Here is a 20000-nt window from a genome sequence, read left to right as displayed (position 1 = left end):
TGTCTTACTGCCGGGCCTGTCTCACTCCTGGGCCTGTCTCACTGCCGGGCCTGTCTTACTGCCGGGCCTGTCTCACTCCTGGGCCTGTCTTACTGCCGGGCCTGTCTCACTCCTGGGCCTGTCTTACTGCCGGGCCTGTCTCACTCCTGGGCCTGTCTTACTGCCGGGCCTGCGTGTCTTCCCAGCCTGATGCCCGTCTCTCTTCCTGCTGACTCTAACCACCCGCTGGTGGGCAGGTTTGATATTGTGATACCGTGGTGGTTTGGGGTACGTACTGGTTTATGACAGGAGTGTAGGCAGTCCGGTCCTCATCGATGACGGACACCATGAGAGTTATGAGTTTAGGCCAGAAGTCCAGGTTCTTTATGGAGGGACCCTGCTCCTCACGAGGAATGACCTGCTGGCGAGCCTAGAGAGACGGAGAGATAGAGAGAGGAAGAGAAGAGAGATAAAGAGAGAGGGAGGGATAGAGAGAGAGGGAGGGATAGAGAGAGGAAGAGAGGAGAGAGGGAGAGATAAAGAGAGAGGGAGGGATAGAGAGAGGAAGAGAGGAGAGAGGGAGAGATAAAGAGAGAGAGGGATAGAGACAGAGAGAGAGGCAGAGAGGGAGAGATAAAGAGAGAGAGGGATAGAGACAGAGAGAGAGGCAGAGAGGGAGGGGGGAAAAAGGACAGAGGGATGGAAACAGATGGGGATGAGAGAGGGAGAAACCGAGATGAAGGTTTACGGTCGACAGTGGCCACAGTGTGTGCTGAAACGGAATAATAGAGACAGGCAAAAGACCCAAGGTGGACTTTAAAGGGAGAGTCTTTTCATGGCAAGGCTGCATCACATCTTTTATTCAGAACAAGACACGACATCTTAACCAGAGTTAAACCTAGCTAGGAGAACCCAGATAACCCCCCCCCCCTCCCCACACCTAGAAACGTCCATCCACACTTCTTGTCCCTTCCACCAGCCCCCACCATCCCGAGTGTCTGGCTGCACAAGCAACCCATGAAAGTCATACATTCTAGACGTTTCTCCAGCGCCGTCGTCCCCTGGCGCTGTCACTGGGAACTCACTTCCTCATCCCAGGCCGGAAGGGGGGGATTGAGAATCTTTCATTATTCTCTTTGCCATCTGTTCCCCTCCCCACCCAAGCCCACTCTGAGTGAGAGCAGGCTCCTGTGGTCTGTAGCTACAGTCCTGTAAACATCCCTGCCTTCCACCCTGCTGGCACGGACACACGCAGGTACCCCAGAGAGTACTAATGACAGAGAGCTGGGACAGACATGTCACACACACAGGACACTTTCTCCCTCACACACACACACACACACGCACACACACACAGCCTTACATACACACACACACACACACACACAGACATACATACATACATACATACTGTTTACTTTGAAACAGACTCGCACACCCCCCGGTGTAAACACACGCACACTTCACTACACATTGTCCCATCTGAGAATCTTCTGCACAGAGAGTCTCTAGACAGCGTGTGTGCATTTCTGGTTGAAATGAAATGTGGGTTTGATTAATGGAAAATTGTGTAAAAAATGAAGCATGTCCCTATCGGGTCTTGAATAATATGGCTTGAATTATTTAACAACCTTCAGCGTAATGACTTCAGTCAAGCTTGGAGAGGACGGAGAGAGGGGACTTGAAATACAACATGAGGCAATTTATCCTCAACACTGACTTAACACTCTAGTAATGTCGTCTGAGTTGGAAAACAACACATTTTTTCACAAGCTGGATTTGCACACAATACCCCAAGTTAGGACAACTAGGTGCCATGCAAATTAAGTGATTATGCGAGGCAGAAGGCACAAGGCAGAGCCCAATTTTTAGGTTCTGCATTAGCGTGACTGAGTGGATCCGGCTTGACAACATCAACGGCATGAGATTGTTTTTGGACGGCGGAAGACATCTTATCACTGTGTTGCTGCCGCAGTGTGATACAGTCCCAGAGTCTACTTGCAGGCCTGAGAGGACGATGGCGTCTGGGGCTGAAGTAGGGGCTGAGGCTGGGGCTGGGGCTGAGGCTGGGGACAGAGCTGAGGCTGGGACTGAGGCTGGGGCTAAAGCTGAGGCCAGGGTTGAAGAGGGCAGCTTAATTGCAGATATGAATAATGAAACAAATGCCAAAATGCCACTGCAGGTGGTGGATCTGCAACGTGAAATATTACCCTCTATAAGCGTGTGTGTGTGTGTCTGAGAAGGGCACTGAAGGTCGTGTCTTTGCCATTAGAAAGGACACAAGGACTAGACTACAGCAGCACTCCCCTGCTCATCTATATTCTCCTTACAGATGTACACGTTGTAAAAGATGATTAACTAGCCCAGTGTCTTCTTCAGTCAACAAATAACCCAAGGACTCCTAACTGTATTCTGGACACAGCGCTGTTAAACTGTTTCGGCCGAAATGTCCCGGGCAGGATGGAGAAACTCGCAGTGGCATGAGGCTAATATTCTCGTTTTTGACTATGTGGGCGTGACTAGCATGAGGCAAGCTGTTTGTCATGTGTCGCTAAGGAAAATGATCAGCAGCATATGTACTGCTGTTAAGCCGATCTCTTGGGAGCGACTAACTAGTATGACCATTAGTTCAGCTATTCATCATTTTCTCTCCAGGAACAGAACATGTTGCCTTCGTGGCCATACGGTCACGTAGCTACAACGACTGCGCAACTCAGCTCTTTTCTATGGAAAATTAAGCAGCAAACCAACAGCACTTCATCAATCCTCTCTGTGCAGACCCTGTCTCTCCGTAGCGCAGACTGGAACATTGTGTTTGTTTCCCTAGAGCTCGAGAACTGGAAATGACAGCGGCATCGCCTCACAAACGCCCGCTAAATTGAGCCAATCGTAACAGAGGGCTACGTGTTTACACATTGTGGGCAAATAGGTGTGGATGAATGTCCGGGAAAACAAACAAAATCCTCTTCAAACAAGAGATGAGAGCGGGCCACATGGGCATCCAACCACCGTGTATCTCATAAGTAAAAACAAGCAAGACACTTTCACTGGATCAATTTAAGTTCCTTGTTCTCTGCCAACAGGGATTTCACCGAGCAGCAGACGGGGTTGGTTTAAAGAGCTGGCGCCCACGTCACCCGAGTGGCTGCGTTTTGAGAAGTGGTCGTATGAACGAGCCGGCATGAGGGGGCACACATGCGCACTAACGCAATGCCTTCACAGTCCCACACGCACACTTCAACAGTCAATTGAGTTCATATCAGAAGACGGTTATCTCGTATCAAGTGATACTGGCTGAAAAGAGTGAGTGAGTGTGCGTGTGTGTGTGTGTACACATGCGCCCACATATGTGACATTGTGCAGCCGTGTTTGGCCCTGTGTGTCGGGGGGGGGGGGGGGGGGGGGGGGGGGAAGGAGCATTAATCAGTACAGCACGTGCAGTCCCTGCCAGGCAACAAGGCCAGCAAAGAATGGAGAGAAACAGCCCATGCCCACATCCTCATTCCCTTCCGCTCCCTCTCTTTTCAGTTTTTCCCTTAACTCGTTTTCCTTTTTTTCCTCCCTCCCTCTCTCCTCTGGTCTCTTTTTAAATCCTTGCCTTCCTGCCAGGCTCCGAGGCGCTGTTTAATCTCCCCCCCCCCCCTCTCTCCCTCTGCGAGGCTGAGTGCTTTGTGACAGAGTTACATAAGCAGCCTCCGATTGTGACCACTCTGCACAGCGACTGTACTGTACCGCCCGTCAACGGCGCACGCCGCTGTCACCAGCGTCATTGGCCACCGCTGGCTTGCAGTGACAGCGCTGGTAATGTGATAGAGCCACCGTGTCGGAGGCTACCTCCATTACCGTGGGTATTTCTGGCTAATGATCAGCCAGAGCCAGGTTAGCTCCGGGGGAGGCCGTGTCATCCCCTCCGTCGCGTCTGACTGTTGATAAAGAGGCTGGTCGTACTGCCATGGCTGCAGACACAGATGTAATTAGGGAGAGGATCCATCTCTCCGCTCTGGTAATTGCTAACAACCCCTTAGGCTGTTTAAACAATGGAAGCTTATTATTCAACTTCTGAACTTATTGCACCGCGTTACTGCCCAAGAGGAGAATCATATCCTGCTGTGTTGAGGCCCGCTCTCACTGAGAAGGTTTAGGTGACGATGAAAAAACAAACGTCTGTGTTTACTTTTTAGGCTAAGCGACCATATTAGTCTGCCAGGTGTGACTGGACAGGGTGATGGAGGAAGGGCTGGGGTGCCCAGAGCTGTTGTACCTGGTCCAGGAGCTGGTTGTACAACTCGTGGCAGTTGTCGAATATGTATTTGTAAGTGGAATCCAGACAGGCTCGTACACAGTCCTTCACCACCATGCTGGCTCTGGGCGGGCTCTGCAGCTCCTGCACCTGGAACACAGAAACACACACACACACACACAGTGAACTACTGCGTCCTGAACGTCACATATGGCCACAGGGTTTTCATAAAAACCAACAGTACCTGCGCTTGAAAATCTTGCTCAGAGGAACTGTGTTTAATGTGTGTGTGTGTAGAATACATGACTGTGTGTGTGTGCGTGTGTGTGCAGACGACATGACTGTGCAAGTGTGACAGTGGGAACACGACTGCTTCACACAGAGTTGTGCTGCAGCTGTGTCCTCCACAGAGCTCATATACAGAATGCATGCATGTCAAACAATGACTCCATGTACTGTATGCATGGGCTGGGCCAGAGGGAAGGCGTCGGTAACACAAAGTGACAGTTTTTATTCCTTCTCTCACAGCTGCCATCTTAGCTGCGCCTCAGCGCTCCCGTCTCCTACATCCACTCCCATCAAGACGGAGCGGACCTTTTTCACGACGCAGGAAATAACTAAGCACATAGCCTGCCCACTGGTAGACACACATAGACACACAGGCAGACAGACACACACACACACACAGGCAGACACACACACACACACACACAGGCTGACACACACACACACAGGCTGACACACACACACACACACACACACAGGCAGACACAATCACAACATCCTGTAGACACACTCATTTTCACAGCAATCTACTCCGCCCGCACATTGGAGCACGCGATGCAGTATACAGTACCAATCAAAAAAACAATGTGTAACAGCAGGCATCATTTTCATTAGTATGCATATAAAAACTAATCAATGTCTATATTTTTCCAAGGGCGTTGAGAAAGACACGTTTTAAAGCACAGCTGGTGTTGGTGCTTTAATGGAAGTGATTTTATGTCAGTAAAGGGCTCAAAAGATCAATCTCAGTTTATGTTGAGTATTGAACGTGAGGACATCTTATGACCAGGAAAAGCATTGACGGAAATCTGAATGGCAGACTATAAATTCCCAGATGTGCCAATGCTTCACTAGTGGGCATGCTTGGAGATGGAGAGGGAGTCGTACTGGTATAGATTAAACCTGCAAGGCTGTCATGCAGGACCAAACACCACAATTAGTGAGGGAGAAAATGGCCCACATGGGAGCTGAGACCTATTCAACACACACTCACACACTCTCACACACTCTCTCACACACACTCTCACACATACACACACACACACTCTCACACACACACACTCTCACATACACTCTCTCACACACTCTCACACACTCTCACACACTCTCACACACTCTCACACACTCTCACACACACACACACACACACACATACACTCTCTCACACTCTCACACACTCTCACAAACTGTCACACACTCTCACACACTCTCACACACAAACTACCTTCATCCTGAAGAAGGTGATGCTGGTCAGGAGGTCCACAGTAGACTTGAGATCCTGCAGACGCTCGGGGTTTCCTGCAGGGAAATTATCCTGCAGAGACGAGGAGAGAAGAGCAGTGGTGTCAGAGCGGCTATCGGGAGCCAATCACGGCATGCCACACGCCACCGTCACTCAGCCAAACATTAACATTGATTAAGGAACACAGCCTACTAATCATAACTGAACGACGAAATGTAGAATCGTTTAGTGGACAAGGGAGGTCTGTGGTGATGGAGACGTCTATTCCAGGGCCATGAAGTCATCAGGATGGTCATGGAGGCGTGACGCCACACCGTGTAACAGCTGACAGGGCTGAGGGAAGACCTCGGGGGCCCATGCATTATTGTACCTCATCTTTTCCATGCTGCAGCGCTCTGTCCTGCCCCTGCTCACCCCTGGAGAGGGGGGGGGGGGTCCGCAGAACGCTGCCGTGTTCTGGGGGTGTTAGCGGTGTGGGCGGGGGGAGGGGGTCGAGCTGACATCAGCTCAAAGCTTTCAATGGCCTTCTGATCTGAACTCGGCGTCTAAAGTGCTAAACTGCCTTCGCAGCGCTCGAGACAAGGGATTTCGTCTGGATACGCGCTCGATTTTGATGTCCCGTCTTTATCTCAGGAGGATTTTCTAACAGTTGTGCCAGGGGAGCAGGAGAGGCAGAGACTGAGGTGTGGCGGCCATAGAACTACACCGGCTGGCAGGTAGCAGTGGATTTAGCAGGGAAAGCAATTTGATCAAAGAAAAACATGCCCTCTAAATGGCACTCAAAATGCTTCTGAACCAGCAGCTTTGCCCGGAGTGTGTTTGCTGTTGGCTGAGTTTGGTGCGTTGTCGTCGTGTAGAGAGGATATCTCGTCTGGGCTTGTCTTATCAATGACGGGCTCCGCGTTAGCACGGCGCCTTGGAGCGCATCTTTGTCAGGACCCCCTTATTTGGGGGAAAGGGTACAATTTGGAGGCAACAATGTTTTCCAACAGAGAGACGAGCAGTAAACAGCCTCTGGGGAGACGCGAGTCAGCACAGATTCCACAGCATGAGATACAGGCCGGCGCAGGGTTCCAGAAGCTTTCACAGCAAGCAGAGCCTTGTGGATTACTGCAGCCGGTTCATGATGACTATATCCAGTACCATGTTGATCTTACAGAAATACTCATTTTGGCCACTTCCCATTCCCCAACCCAAATGGATGTCCCACTAATTGGCGGAGAGACGTCCTCCACAACCTCTCCCGATGGAATCTCTCTGAGAGCGCGGTGGAGGCAGAATGAACAGGGAGCGCCCTGTACGGCGCGTCGACAGGGAGGAGCCAGTTGTGGTCATGTGCGTGTGTTTGTGGCCGTCTGCGCCAACGTCTCCTCCAGGTGACTGTTACGACCCCCAGTCTGTGGTGTTCTGTGTTGTATTTGGTATGTGTGTGTGTTCCCTGCTGTGCTGTCTGTTCCCCATAGGTGGAGCGAATCAAACCATCAACACCCACGCATGACTCCTCCTCTCCATAATCCGGTTCACCTGGTTCCTGTCATCAACTATCCCTCCACCAGTATATGTTGTACCACTCTGTGTTTGTTTAGGGGGGAATAAGTCGTTGGCTGTATTGTGTGTGGGTAAGGCCTACGTTGTGTTTAGCTGTTTGGATTCCCCTCTGTGCTAACCATTGTCCTTTTGACTTGTTTTCTGTGTCCTGTTGTGTTGAGTTGCTTTGTTTGTAGTGTTAAGTGTTGTCCAGAACGTTTTCTTGGTCTTTTGTTCAGGGGCTGGGGAGTAGTTTGGAGCTGCCCCGGGATATACATCACCCGTAGGAACAACTTACTGTCTATATACACCAGCTAGACCTGGGCAGACCACTGCTGTATTTTGGTTAGGACACCTCATTCGTGTGTCAGTTGCTTTGTGTTTAGCTTTGGGAACTCTATGTTGATTTATTTTCTTTGGTCCTGTCCAGCCCTCCCCTTGTCCCTGTTTATTATTTTCCCCATTACCATTATTATTTGCTAAACCGTGCTGGCAAAATGAAGCCTTAATATTCCATTGGTACCATTTGTTTGTGTCCTTGATCGCACTCCTTGCTCTGCGCACCCTTCACTGGCCTTTGAGAGTCCCTGAGCGGCGGCAGGGGTCAAGTTCCCTCCGTTACAGGCATAGGCTTATAACAGTGACGCTCTCTCGGGACCCGACAGCGGCCCTCAGCCCCCCTCAAGACGTCTGCGTGAAAGGCCCAGCGCCCTTCTGCTTCCCTCAACGTCCACGCCAGAGCGACATCACAGACACGATCTGTACCTCACATCTATTCATAGGCCGCATCCTTCATCCTGTCTCAAAGCATCCAACACCGTCTCCCTCTCAACCTGCTGGGACTCTGGCCCTGGGCCCTGCAGTCGAAAAAACCCCACACCAGGACAAATCAGTTGCTACAGGGTGTCGCTGCGTATTGTAATCCCCGGTAAAAAGTTAAAGGTGGAAAACGCCACTGCAGCATTATGCAGAATGCCAGCCTGACGCCCTCCACCTCCCTGTGGATTCCACTCCTCTGTTTTACAAAAGCAAACTCAATCTCCCTCAGAATATCATTACTGGGAAATCCATATGGCAAGCAGGGAAACGGATCTGATTCGTATTACTGTCCGCCCCCGTGTGCGTGCGGGCGTGTGTGTGTATGTGTGAGCGTGCAAGAGAGTGTGCTTTTGTGTGTGTGTGTGTGTGTGAGTCAGTCTGTGTGCAAGTGTGTGCTTGTGTACGCCTGTGTACGCCTGTGTGTGTGTGAACGCGCAAGAGAGAGTGTGTGTGTGGGGGTGTGTGTGTGGGTGTGTGTGCATGTGTGTGTGACAGCAGATGAGAGGAGGAAGGCAAAGCCAAAGTGATATTCTCTAACTGCTCCCGGTGAACGCGTCAACACCTGACGGCCAGGCAATCTAGAGTGGAGAAGCCTCTCTCTTTCCTCTCTCTTTCCTGTCTCTCTCTCTCTCTCTCGTCCTCTCCCCTCTCCTGCTCCTCTCACCCAGGCAGACAGCGGAGGCTGGACCAGCAGAGGCATGGCACTGCCATGTCACGCTGCTCTCTGCTGATAGGCTGGGACGAGCCGGAGATCGAGCACAGGAGCCTCGCCTTCCGTGTCCCGTTAAAGGTGATTGTGGCATCTGTCACGACTGCTCTGCCCCATGGGTGAGTACAGAGTACAGTGCAGAGGAGACAGTGTGTGTGGATGTGTGTGCTAGGCTGTGTGTGTCGGTGTGTGTGTGTTATAGTAGGCTGTGTGTGTCGGTGTGTGTGTTATAGTAGGCTGTGTGTGTCGGTGTGTGTGTGTTATAGTAGGCTGTGTGTGTCGGTGTGTGTGTGCTAGGCTGTGTGTGTCGGTGTGTGTGTGTTATAGTAGGCTGTGTGTGTGTTATAGTAGGCTGTGTGTGTCGGTGTGTGTGTTATAGTAGGCTGTGTGTGTCGGTGTGTGTGTGTTATAGTAGGCTGTGTGTGTCGGTGTGTGTGTGTTATAGTAGGCTGTGTGTGTCGGTGTGTGTGTGTTATAGTAGGCTGTGTGTGTCGGTGTGTGTGTGTTATAGTAGGCTGTGTGTGTCGGTGTGTGTGTGCTAGGCTGTGTGTGTCGGTGTGTGTGTGTTATAGTAGGCTGTGTGTGTCGGTGTGTGTGTTATAGTAGGCTGTGTGTGTCGGTGTGTGTGTGTTATAGTAGGCTGTGTGTGTCGGTGTGTGTGTGTTATAGTAGGCTGTGTGTGTCGGTGTGTGTGTGTTATAGTAGGCTGTGTGTGTCGGTGTGTGTGTGTTATAGTAGGCTGTGTGTGTCGGTGTGTGTGTGTTATAGTAGGCTGTGTGTGTCGGTGTGTGTGTTATAGTAGGCTGTGTGTGTCGGTGTGTGTGTGTTATAGTAGGCTGTGTGTGTCGGTGTGTGTGTGTTATAGTAGGCTGTGTGTGTCGGTGTGTGTGTGTTATAGTAGGCTGTGTGTCGGTGTGTGTGTGTTATAGTAGGCTGTGTGTGTCGGTGTGTGTGTGTTATAGTAGGCTGTGTGTGTCGGTGTGTGTGTTATAGTAGGCTGTGTGTGTCGGTGTGTGTGTGTTATAGTAGGCTGTGTGTGTCGGTGTGTGTGTGTTATAGTAGGCTGTGTGTGTCGGTGTGTGTGTGTTATAGTAGGCTGTGTGTGTCGGTGTGTGTGTGTTATAGTAGGCTGTGTGTGTGTTATAGTAGGCTGTGTGTGTCGGTGTGTGTGTGTTATAGTAGGCTGTGTGTGTCGGTGTGTGTGTGTTATAGTAGGCTGTGTGTGTCGGTGTGTGTGTGTTATAGTAGGCTGTGTGTGTCGGTGTGTGTGTTATAGTAGGCTGTGTGTGTCGGTGTGTGTGTGTTATAATAGGCTGTGTGTGTCGGTGTGTGTGTGTTATAATAGGCTGTGTGTGTCGGTGTGTGTGTGTTATAATAGGCTGTGTGTGTCGGTGTGTGTGTTATAGTAGGCTGTGTGTGTCGGTGTGTGTGTTATAGTAGGCTGTGTGTGTGTTATAGTAGGCTGTGTGTGTCGGTGTGTGTGTTATAGTAGGCTGTGTGTGTCGGTGTGTGTGTTATAGTAGGCTGTGTGTGTGTTATAGTAGGCTGTGTGTGTCGGTGTGTGTGTTATAGTAGGCTGTGTGTGTCGGTGTGTGTGTTATAGTAGGCTGTGTGTGTCGGTGTGTGTGTTATAGTAGGCTGTGTGTGTCGGTGTGTGTGTTATAGTAGGCTGTGTGTGTCGGTGTGTGTGTTATAGTAGGCTGTGTGTGTCGGTGTGTGTGTGTTATAGTAGGCTGTGTGTGCGGGAGGCCGTGTGTGTGTTTAAAGGTTGTATTTGGAAGGTTGTGTGTGTGTGTGTGAGCACAACAGGCCTAGTGTGTCTGTAACAGGATTACCTCTACAGGGTTTATCCTGGGAGATTATGCATGTCATGATTTGATCTCCCTCAGAACAGTAGCTGTCAAACCTGAGAGTGACAGATGGTAGATCTGGAATGACTCACCTGACAGTGTTCACCATGACCAAAGCACCACAGCCTTACTGTACAACCTGTTGTGCAAAGTCAAACTCGCTTTCCTTAAACAAACGCACACCTACAGTGAAAGATTCTCATTGGACAATTACCGCCACAGACCTCCTTACACACGCATCCGAGCACATACACGCAAAAACACACACACACACATGTTCCATTGCGCCAAACTAACATCCACACACATTCAGCCTCTGGTGTAACGCACAGCTACTGTGTGGGACTTGACTGTGGCTGTCAGTCAGTCCCACAGCGCAGAGCTGATGGATCACTCCTGCTCTCCTCACGTGAGGTCTGGAGAGAGCTGCCACATCACATGACAGAGAGCTGCCACGTCACATGACAGAGAGCTGCCACGTCACATGACAGAGAGCTGACACGTCACATGACAACAGGCAGGCTCGTCCCAGCGCTCCCCTACAGACACATATACATGCATGAAGGCACACACACACACACACTTACCCGGTACTTGGAGAGGTCAATCCTCAGTGAGTTGTGAAGCTGATCCAGGAGTTTGACAAATTTCTCCCTCTGCAATACAGACAACGCCAGTCAGTCTGTTTCAATTCCCCCTTTGGGTAAATCACTCCAGACACGACAGAACTTAAGGAAAAATTTAGCGATGCCCCCCCCATCCCCACCCACCTTCCCACTCAACAAGGTCTTGAAATGTAATTATGCTGTGGGTGGAAGCTTCATAACGATCTTAATAGCACGCTCCTGGTGATTTCTATCTGTGCCAGACTCGTAGGAAACAGACCTGCAGTCGGCATCGCTACAGTATGAGGCGCCCATCTTTGCAGTAATGATATTGTGGAAACATATTAAAGAATAAGCCAGGGGGAAATCATGAAAGGAAAAAATCAAGGCAAATATACCCTTAATTATCTTTACAAAGAAAAAAGCAATCGTGAAGTAGGAATAGCTTTACATTGATTAAAGGTAGCTGTAGAACAAAGATTACTGGTAAAGGGGAAAACAACAAATACACTGTATTACAATGATTACAAACACACACACACACAGCACGGTCGAAACTCTCCAGCATCGGTTGCCACAAGAGGCAAGATGTTCAATTTGATGTACAGTCCCAGCTGCAACACATGAACAATTACTGCCTAACACCGCCTGAGAACAGCCGGCTTGGTCTCACCCCAAAGTTGGAGGCAGCAAATCGATCCGAGGCCGAGATGTTGGTGGTGGCGGTGGTGGTGTGGGCAAAGTAGGCATTGATGTTGGCCAGCAGGTTACTCATCACCGCGGGAACGCCAGGGCACATGTACTTAGAGGACAGACAGGAGAAATGCCTGGGAGAGATGAAGAGAAAGAGGAGGAGGAGAGAGAGAACGAAAGAAAAGAGTTAGGGAAATAAGGGAAAAAGAGAGGGAAAGTAATAGAGAGAGAAGATGCAGGGTGGAAGGTAGAGAGGGTGGACAACAGAGAGATTAGGGAGGGAGGGAGGGAGGGAGGGAGGGAGGGAGGGAGGGAGGGAGGGAGGGAGGGAGGGAGGGAGGGAGGGAGGGAGGGAGGGAGGGAGGGAGGGAGGGAGGGAGGGAGGGAGGGAGGGAGGGAGGGGAGAAAGAGCAATCGTTACACCTTTGGAGTACCTCGGGCAAATGAGATCCACTGTTCATTCACGTAGCGATTGTTGCGTCGTCATTAGATTGCTGTCAAATTGAACGCGGCTGAAGGTCAAAAGGAAGACGAGGGGATTGTGTTCTACTGAATGAAACACAACGAGACAAGCAGCTCTGAATAGCTCTTTTATGGGCGGCAGAAGTATAGCACGACGCTCCCGACACATGAAAGGCTGATTGAGAAGGTAAGGTGGAGGGTGTGTCGGGGGGAGGGGGGGGTCACCTTGAATGGCGTAGTCCTATGGGTAGTATAGTAGCCACGGTAACCCCCGTGCCTCTAACACGAAGCCCATCAATCTGTTTCAGTGGACGCCTCAAACGGTTGCCTAGCTACAAGCTCTTCTTATAGGAATTGTCTGTTTGTTTTTTGTTGTATTTTTTTACCTCCTTCATTAGTCTCCCCGACACAATAGACGAGCATGAAACAAGCGTCTGCCCCACCGCATTTTAAGGAACATCCTTTAGCACGCACGCTTGCACACACACACCCTCATACCACACACCCTCTTTGCCATCTGCGACAGGCCTATCTAGCAGTAATTTGATTCGCGAGGCTGAAACACTGCGGGTTGGAGAAGAGATCTGTTTTCGAGGAGAAGAAACAGATTCTCATTCCAACACTTCTCCTTTCCAGCAGCTCTGGTCGTCTGGTCTCATTCACAGAGCTGATTCACGCAGCCTCACACAGCCCCACACAGCACCACACAGCACCACACAGCACCACACAACCTCACACAGCACCACACAGCACCACACAGCCTCACACAGCCCCACACAGCCCCACACAGCACCACACAGCACCACACAGCCTCACACAGCACCACACAGCTTCACACAGCACCACACAGCACCACACAGCCTCACACAGCACCACACAGCACCACACAGCACCACACAGCACCACACAGCCTCACACAGCCTCACACAGCACCACACAGCACCACACAGCTTCACACAGCCTCACACAGCACCACACAGCACCACACAGCCTCACACAGCTTCACACAGCATAATAGAGCCCCACACAGCCCCACACAGCAACACACAACCTCACACAGCTTCACACAGCATAATAGAGCCCCACACAGCCCCACACAGCCTCACACAGCCCCACACAGCACCACACAGCCTCACACAGCCCCACACAGCACCACACAGCCCCACACAGCACCACACAGACTCACACAGCACCACACAGACTCACACAGCTTCACACAGCATAATAGAGCCCCACACAGCCCCACACAGCCCGACACAGCCTCACACAGTCCCACACAGCCCCACACAGCACCACACAGCCCCACACAGCACCACACAGACTCACACAGCCCCACACAGCCTCACACAGCCCCACACAGCACCACACAGCACCACACAGCACCACACAACCTCACACAGCACCACACAGCACCACACAGCCTCACACAGCCCCACACAGCACCACACAGCACCACACAGCCTCACACAGCACCACACAGCTTCACACAGCACCACACAGCACCACACAGCCTCACACAGCACCACACAGCACCACACAGCACCACACAGCACCACACAGCCTCACACAGCCTCACACAGCACCACACAGCACCACACAGCTTCACACAGCCTCACACAGCACCACACAGCACCACACAGCCTCACACAGCTTCACACAGCATAATAGAGCCCCACACAGCCCCACACAGCAACACACAACCTCACACAGCTTCACACAGCATAATAGAGCCCCACACAGCCCCACACAGCCTCACACAGCCCCACACAGCACCACACAGCCTCACACAGCCCCACACAGCACCACACAGCCCCACACAGCACCACACAGACTCACACAGCACCACACAGACTCACACAGCTTCACACAGCATAATAGAGCCCCACACAGCCCGACACAGCCTCACACAGTCCCACACAGCCCCACACAGCACCACACAGCCCCACACAGCACCACACAGACTCACACAGCCCCACACAGCCTCACACAGCCCCACACAGCACCACACAGCCTCACACAGCACCACACAGACTCACACAGCACCACACAGACTCACACAGAACCACACAGACTCACACAGCACCACACAGCCCCACACAGCACCACACAGCTTCACACAGCACCACACAGCCCCACACAGCACCACACAGCTTCACACAGCATAATAGAGCCCCACACAGCCCCATACAGCCCCACACAGCCTCATACAGTCCTACACAGCCTCATACAGCACGGGGGCCCCCCAGAGTTGCAACCCTGGACGGGGGAGGGCTCAGCTCTGCTGACACTCTGTGTTTGCTGGAGTGTGAGTGTGTGAAGTCACGCTGCATGTGCTATGGTGTGAAGCAGGCCCGCATTCACATATCAGACAGTACAGTACAGTCGCAAACTCGGTTAGGCGCCCTTCGTCGGCCCATGGCTGCGTAACCGACGGCTACCAAACATCTGGACGCCCAGAATGTTTGCGGAATAAGCACTAAGCACGGCTAACGCCCAGGGCCATGGGGCTGTATTCATACAGGAGCGACGATGACCCCGCCCCTCTGCCTAGCACTCACCCTACTCCAGCCTCTCTCTCTCTGCATCCGCTGACGTCAGCCCTTCAGGACTGTGTGTGTGTGTGTGAGAGAGTGTGCGTGAGAGTGTTTTAGTGAGAGAGTGTGTGTGTGTGTGGGTGTGTGAGCGGAGGTTAGCTGAGAGATGTAGCGAGACGTCACCTTTTCTTCTGGGTGTGTGAGGGACAGAGGGAGTTGGGTAACGGCTCCGTGCAAATAATGATTCATTGCAGATTACAGACCTACTGCTCCTTCTCTGAGTGCGGAGGCTCGCACGCACACGCACACGCGCGCACACACGCACACACACACGCACTCTTTCTCATCGGGAGGCTTAATTAATGACTCTGCTTTCAGCCTCCAAATTACCCAGAAGCACTCTTGGGGGGGCGGGGGGAGAAGAGCGATGGGGAGCCATGACGGCTTCCGCTGAATTCCCACGGTGCTTCTAGAGCGGGACGCTGCATCTCAGGAGCGTGTGTGTGTGTGTGTGTTCTGGAATCCTTCCCCCTCCTCTGGTCTCGCCCGGCGCCCCCGCTACAATAGCGTAGCGCCCGTCCATGCGGTGGAGTGCACGTACGCGCCGCAAAGCTCCACCAATGCGGACAGTCTGATCACCCATCAAGTCTCTCACACTGTCTCTCGCTCTCTCTCTCTATTTCTCACACACACACACACATTCAAGAAATAGAATTGAACATGGGAAGAAGAGAAGAACAGAGAGAGAGGGTCCGGGGAAGCAGAGCCGGGACAGGGGGTTAGGAGAAGGAGGGAAGAGGGAGAATGAGAGCGAGATAGGAGAGAGAGAGGCTCGACGTAGACGCTGTGTGATTTATACAGCCATCACGTCAGGAGTGATTGGGCGTCAAGGCTGTGCCGTGTATAAATTCCTGTTGGAGTATAATAAGTGTCGCTGTGAAAAAAGGCTGCGATTAAGCGAAGGGCAGGCCTGCAGCATTAACGTGGTAACAGGGCTACTTATTGATATGCCTGTCTGCTCTCAAATAACCTGCCATGTGGCTGCCATCTTTCAAAAGAACGCAACACGCTGTCACTGGATTTCACATAGCTACAGACACGACAGCCCTCAGACAGACAGACAGATAGGCCAACTGTCAAAAAGACAGACTTACTTATTTGGGTTTCAGAACAGTGATTTAGTATGTGCGTACAACTACTTTTGATCACTACCTGCAGTAAAAGGTATTCCTCTAGTGACCCAAGACGACTTTCCTTATTATGTGCCTGGATGTGTGTATTTAATGTGTTTGTTTGTGTGTGTGTGTGTGTGTTTATGCATGCGTGTGTGTACCTACTGCAGGATCAATGCAGCCGAAGGTTAAGAGGTTTTTCAGGAGAAACACATTCAATCAATCAAAGCTTCGCAAAGTCCCACAAGGTCCCAGTTTGCTGAGAAGACATCTTTACTACAGCCATTCTCGTCTGCCCTCACGCTCTCCCCTCCAACTTTCCAGCTCTCCTGTCCTCCTGTCCTCCTCCCCGCCACCTCTCTCCTCATAGCCCTCTCCTCCGCTCTCCTCCACTCTGCTAAATGAGACAGAGATGAATGGATGAGGTGGAAGCGATAGATCAGGGTGGTACTAACGTCATGGCCTGATAGATGGACTCCACCCCGTATCTCATGGCAAACTCGTCCACGATCTCCTGGGAGACGTCGTCGTAGTAGACCTTCCACGCCTCGTCGCCTTTCACCTCCGGGATCTTCACCGCTCCGCTGTTCTTCATCTCCGTCAGGTAGTGGAACAGGTTCTGGAGGAAGGAGGACAGAGGAACCAATGAAGAACCGGAACCTCAGCCAGGGAGACACCCAGGCAGGGAGACACCCAGCCAGGGAGAGACCCAGCCAGGGAGACACCCAGGGTGGGAGAGACCCAGGCTGGGAGAGACCCAGCCAGGGAGAGACCCAGCCAGGGAGAGACCCAGCCAGGGAGACACCCAGGGTGGGAGAGACCCAGGCTGGGAGAGACCCAGCCAGGGAGAGACCCAGCCAGGGAGAGACCCAGCCAGAGAGACACCCAGGCTGGGAGAGACCCAGCCAGGGAGAGACCCAGCCAGGGAGACACCCAGGGTGGGAGAGACCCAGGGTGGGAGAGACCCAGCCAGAGAGACACCCAGGCTGGGAGAGACCCAGGCTGGGAGAGACCCAGCCAGAGAGACACCCAGGCTGGGAGAGACCCAGGCTGGGAGAGACCCAGGCTGGGAGAGACCCAGGCCGGGAGAGACCCAGGCAGGGAAAGACCCAGGCACTGTTGCTTGGTTGTTACCTCGTGCAGACAGGTGTACTGGCCGTGGGGAGGGGCCACCTTCTCCTCTCCCTTCATCTCCACGCTGATCTTCAGCCTGATGGCACCAGACACTGCTGACTTGTCAGTCCTCTTATCTGAAACACAACCACACTGGTCAACCCCTGCCTCACAACCACACTGGTCAACCCCTGCCTCACAAAGTGACATTGGCAGTGACCTTTGAAGATCACAAACCATACTCGTCAAGTCCACACTAGACACATCATATGATTGGCTTGACTACGACTCCTTATAACAGACTGTCTTCGCTCCCCCCCTGCGGCAAAGTCGACAAGCTCTGAAGTCTACAGGCTGTCTGTAGTAAGGTATGCTGCTGTGGCCTACAGCCTAGAGTGCACACTTCTGTACACACACAAAGAGTACTCGAAAACAAACACACACATCATGCACACACAGACACACACACGTAGTCTCTCAAGCGCACACACAAGCCTCCATCTGGTATATGAAGCAGGGCAAAGACCTAATAACAGTCAGTACCCGTCACAGCTGCTAAAGCTGGCCATTGTTCCGGCTGTGTCCCCCCACTCTGCCCTCCTCTGCCACCCAGGTCCAGCCCTGGGCGGTCCACTCTGGGTTATGGATTTACTCAGGCAATTCGATTACAATAACAAGCCTGCTGGTCAGGGGGTGGAAGAGTGAAACGCACATTAACGTTGTTCTGGAAAACAGAACAGCCCTCGAAAAAAACCACCGAGCCCACAGCAGGCTTGCTGGGAGAGGATGTGGAGAGGGTGGAGGGTGGAGGGCAGTCAGTGAAGAGCGGAGCCACAGCGACGTAGGGCTGTTCAAACATTCATAGCAAACATTTAAAAACCACTCGACTGCACAGGCAGAGCGCAGGTCAGTAACACAGGAAACTGTTATTATTTATTTTTGACGCTTGAGAGGAGAACAAAAGCCTTCTCTCCAGAACGGCAGTGATTCATACCGATGTGGGAGTCCCATTAACCATCCTGTTGATGGAAGATATCCAGGACTAGAACCCTGCTGATGTGGCTCCCCACACAGGGATGGGACACCCTCAGTGTTCAGGGTTCCTCCTCGTTCCTGGTGTGTAGACCAGAGGGAACCAGAGAGAGAGAGAGAGAGAGAGAGAGAGAGAGAGAGAGAGAGAGAGAGAGAGCGAGAGAGAGACCAGAGGGAACCAGAGAGAGAGAGAGAGAGAGAGAGAGAGAGAGAAAGAGAGAGAGAGAGAGAGAGAGAGAGAGAGCGAGAGAGAGACCAGAGGGAACCAGAGAGAGAGAGAGAGAGAGAGAGAGAGAGAGAGAGAGAGAGAGAGAGAGAGAGAGAGAGAGAGAGAGAGAGAGAGAGAGAGAGAGAGAGAGAGAGAGAGAGAGAGAGAGAGAGAGAGAGAGAGAGAGAGAGAGAGAGAGAGAGAGAGAGAGAGAGAGAGAGAGAGAGAGAGAGAGAGAGAGAGAGAGAGAGAGAGAGAGAAAGAGGACTTACCCAGGTTGTACCACACGTCCATCTCCCCGCTCAGCATGCGGACCTCGATGATGGTCTGGCCCAGGAAGTCGTCCGACTCCCGTTTGAAGTGCTGCTTCACGCGGGACTTGATGTCGTCGTCCTCGTCCCAGACGCGCACCTTGATGCGGTCGGTGGCGTTGTGGCACTCGCTGGAACCCAGAGAGGGGGAGGGTGGTGGGAGGGGGGGTGAAAAATGATATTTCTCTCAGTGACAGCTAATATCACGTAGCTGTTGAATCTATGGGGAAGCAGTCATGTCTGCAGAGCCCAACAGCGAGGACAATCATACACACTCCGCTCCAAAGCTTCTGCTAGCAAACCTGTGGATTGGAAACTGACTTCTCTGGGGAGCACACAAGCGATACAAAAAAAAAGTGTGTGCATGTGTTTCGAGTGTGTGTGTGTGTGTGGTTGCAGTCTGCTATTTTTCAAAGTGTGACCTTTGATTGGAATAATAAACTAAATGCTATTTCTCTCATTCCCCTCTCCTCGTTCTCTCTCCTCTCTCTTTCCCTGTATACGTCTCTTCTCTTTCCACTCATTTCTGCTTCCATTCCCTAGATCACCCACAAAAGTGCATTGCATTGTCAAGAGTGAAATTGGTTTTAAATATATTATGTTCAGAGTGGATTCCTCAGAGATTCTCCCTGCCTAAACTGACCTTTGGCTGGAATAAACGGATGGAAATAAACAAAACACTCTACTTTTTTTTCTTTCTTTCTCTCCTCTCTCCTCATTTCTCACTAGTTGTTTCCCCTCTGCAGCGGTTTCCCTCCCTCCCTCCCACCTCCCTCCTCTACATCCTCCCTCCCTCCAGCCTCTACATCACCCTTCCAAACGCTAGGGGGCCTCTACTGTCAGCACAGCAGTAACGACTGTAATGGATTGGAGGTGTAAAAGGCACTTTAAATTGCAAAGTCAGATTATTGTGATGGGGAAATCAGTATTAAACCCACAGATTACATTACGATATAAGAATATTTGTGTGCCCAAGACAAACAATCTGTGAGGTATTATTATGTCTTCTAATCCCCAGAAAGCACAGCCAGCCTTCGCTACAGTATCCCCCCTGCCTGATACGGAAATAAATCCACTCTGTTCATCTGCATGCATGTCAGGAATATTTAACAGCAGCTTGTATACAATTTCACCACAAGGGGCCCTGTTGGGCCACGCCCATGAGGGCTATCAGACAGATGGATGACTCGCTGATTGACCTGAACACATACACTACAC

At 51.6% G+C, this 20000-nt stretch overlaps 1 protein-coding gene across 1 annotated transcript in view; it reads right to left on the bottom strand.

Annotated features, from left to right (window-relative positions):
* The window catches only part of unc13c (unc-13 homolog C (C. elegans)), an 86218-nt gene that overhangs the window by 32343 nt on the left and 33875 nt on the right, over window positions 1–20000 (bottom strand). Inside the window, exons 12-19 of the mRNA XM_084682334.1 lie at window positions 18744–18913; window positions 17253–17368; window positions 16574–16737; window positions 11931–12084; window positions 11240–11308; window positions 5730–5819; window positions 4241–4369; window positions 276–409 (exon numbers count right to left, since the gene is read on the bottom strand). Of these exons, the coding sequence (XP_084538460.1) occupies window positions 276–409; window positions 4241–4369; window positions 5730–5819; window positions 11240–11308; window positions 11931–12084; window positions 16574–16737; window positions 17253–17368; window positions 18744–18913 (1026 nt within the window). The remainder of the gene's footprint in view (window positions 1–275; window positions 410–4240; window positions 4370–5729; window positions 5820–11239; window positions 11309–11930; window positions 12085–16573; window positions 16738–17252; window positions 17369–18743; window positions 18914–20000) is intronic.

Source organism: Hypomesus nipponensis, chromosome 19, assembly GCF_054491055.1.
Source record: "Hypomesus nipponensis isolate SF chromosome 19, ASM5449105v1, whole genome shotgun sequence".
In the NCBI taxonomy this organism is placed as follows: Eukaryota; Metazoa; Chordata; class Actinopteri; order Osmeriformes; family Osmeridae; genus Hypomesus; species Hypomesus nipponensis.
Note: the sequence above shows the minus strand (reverse complement) of the source record. Positions and strands in the feature narration are given on the sequence as shown.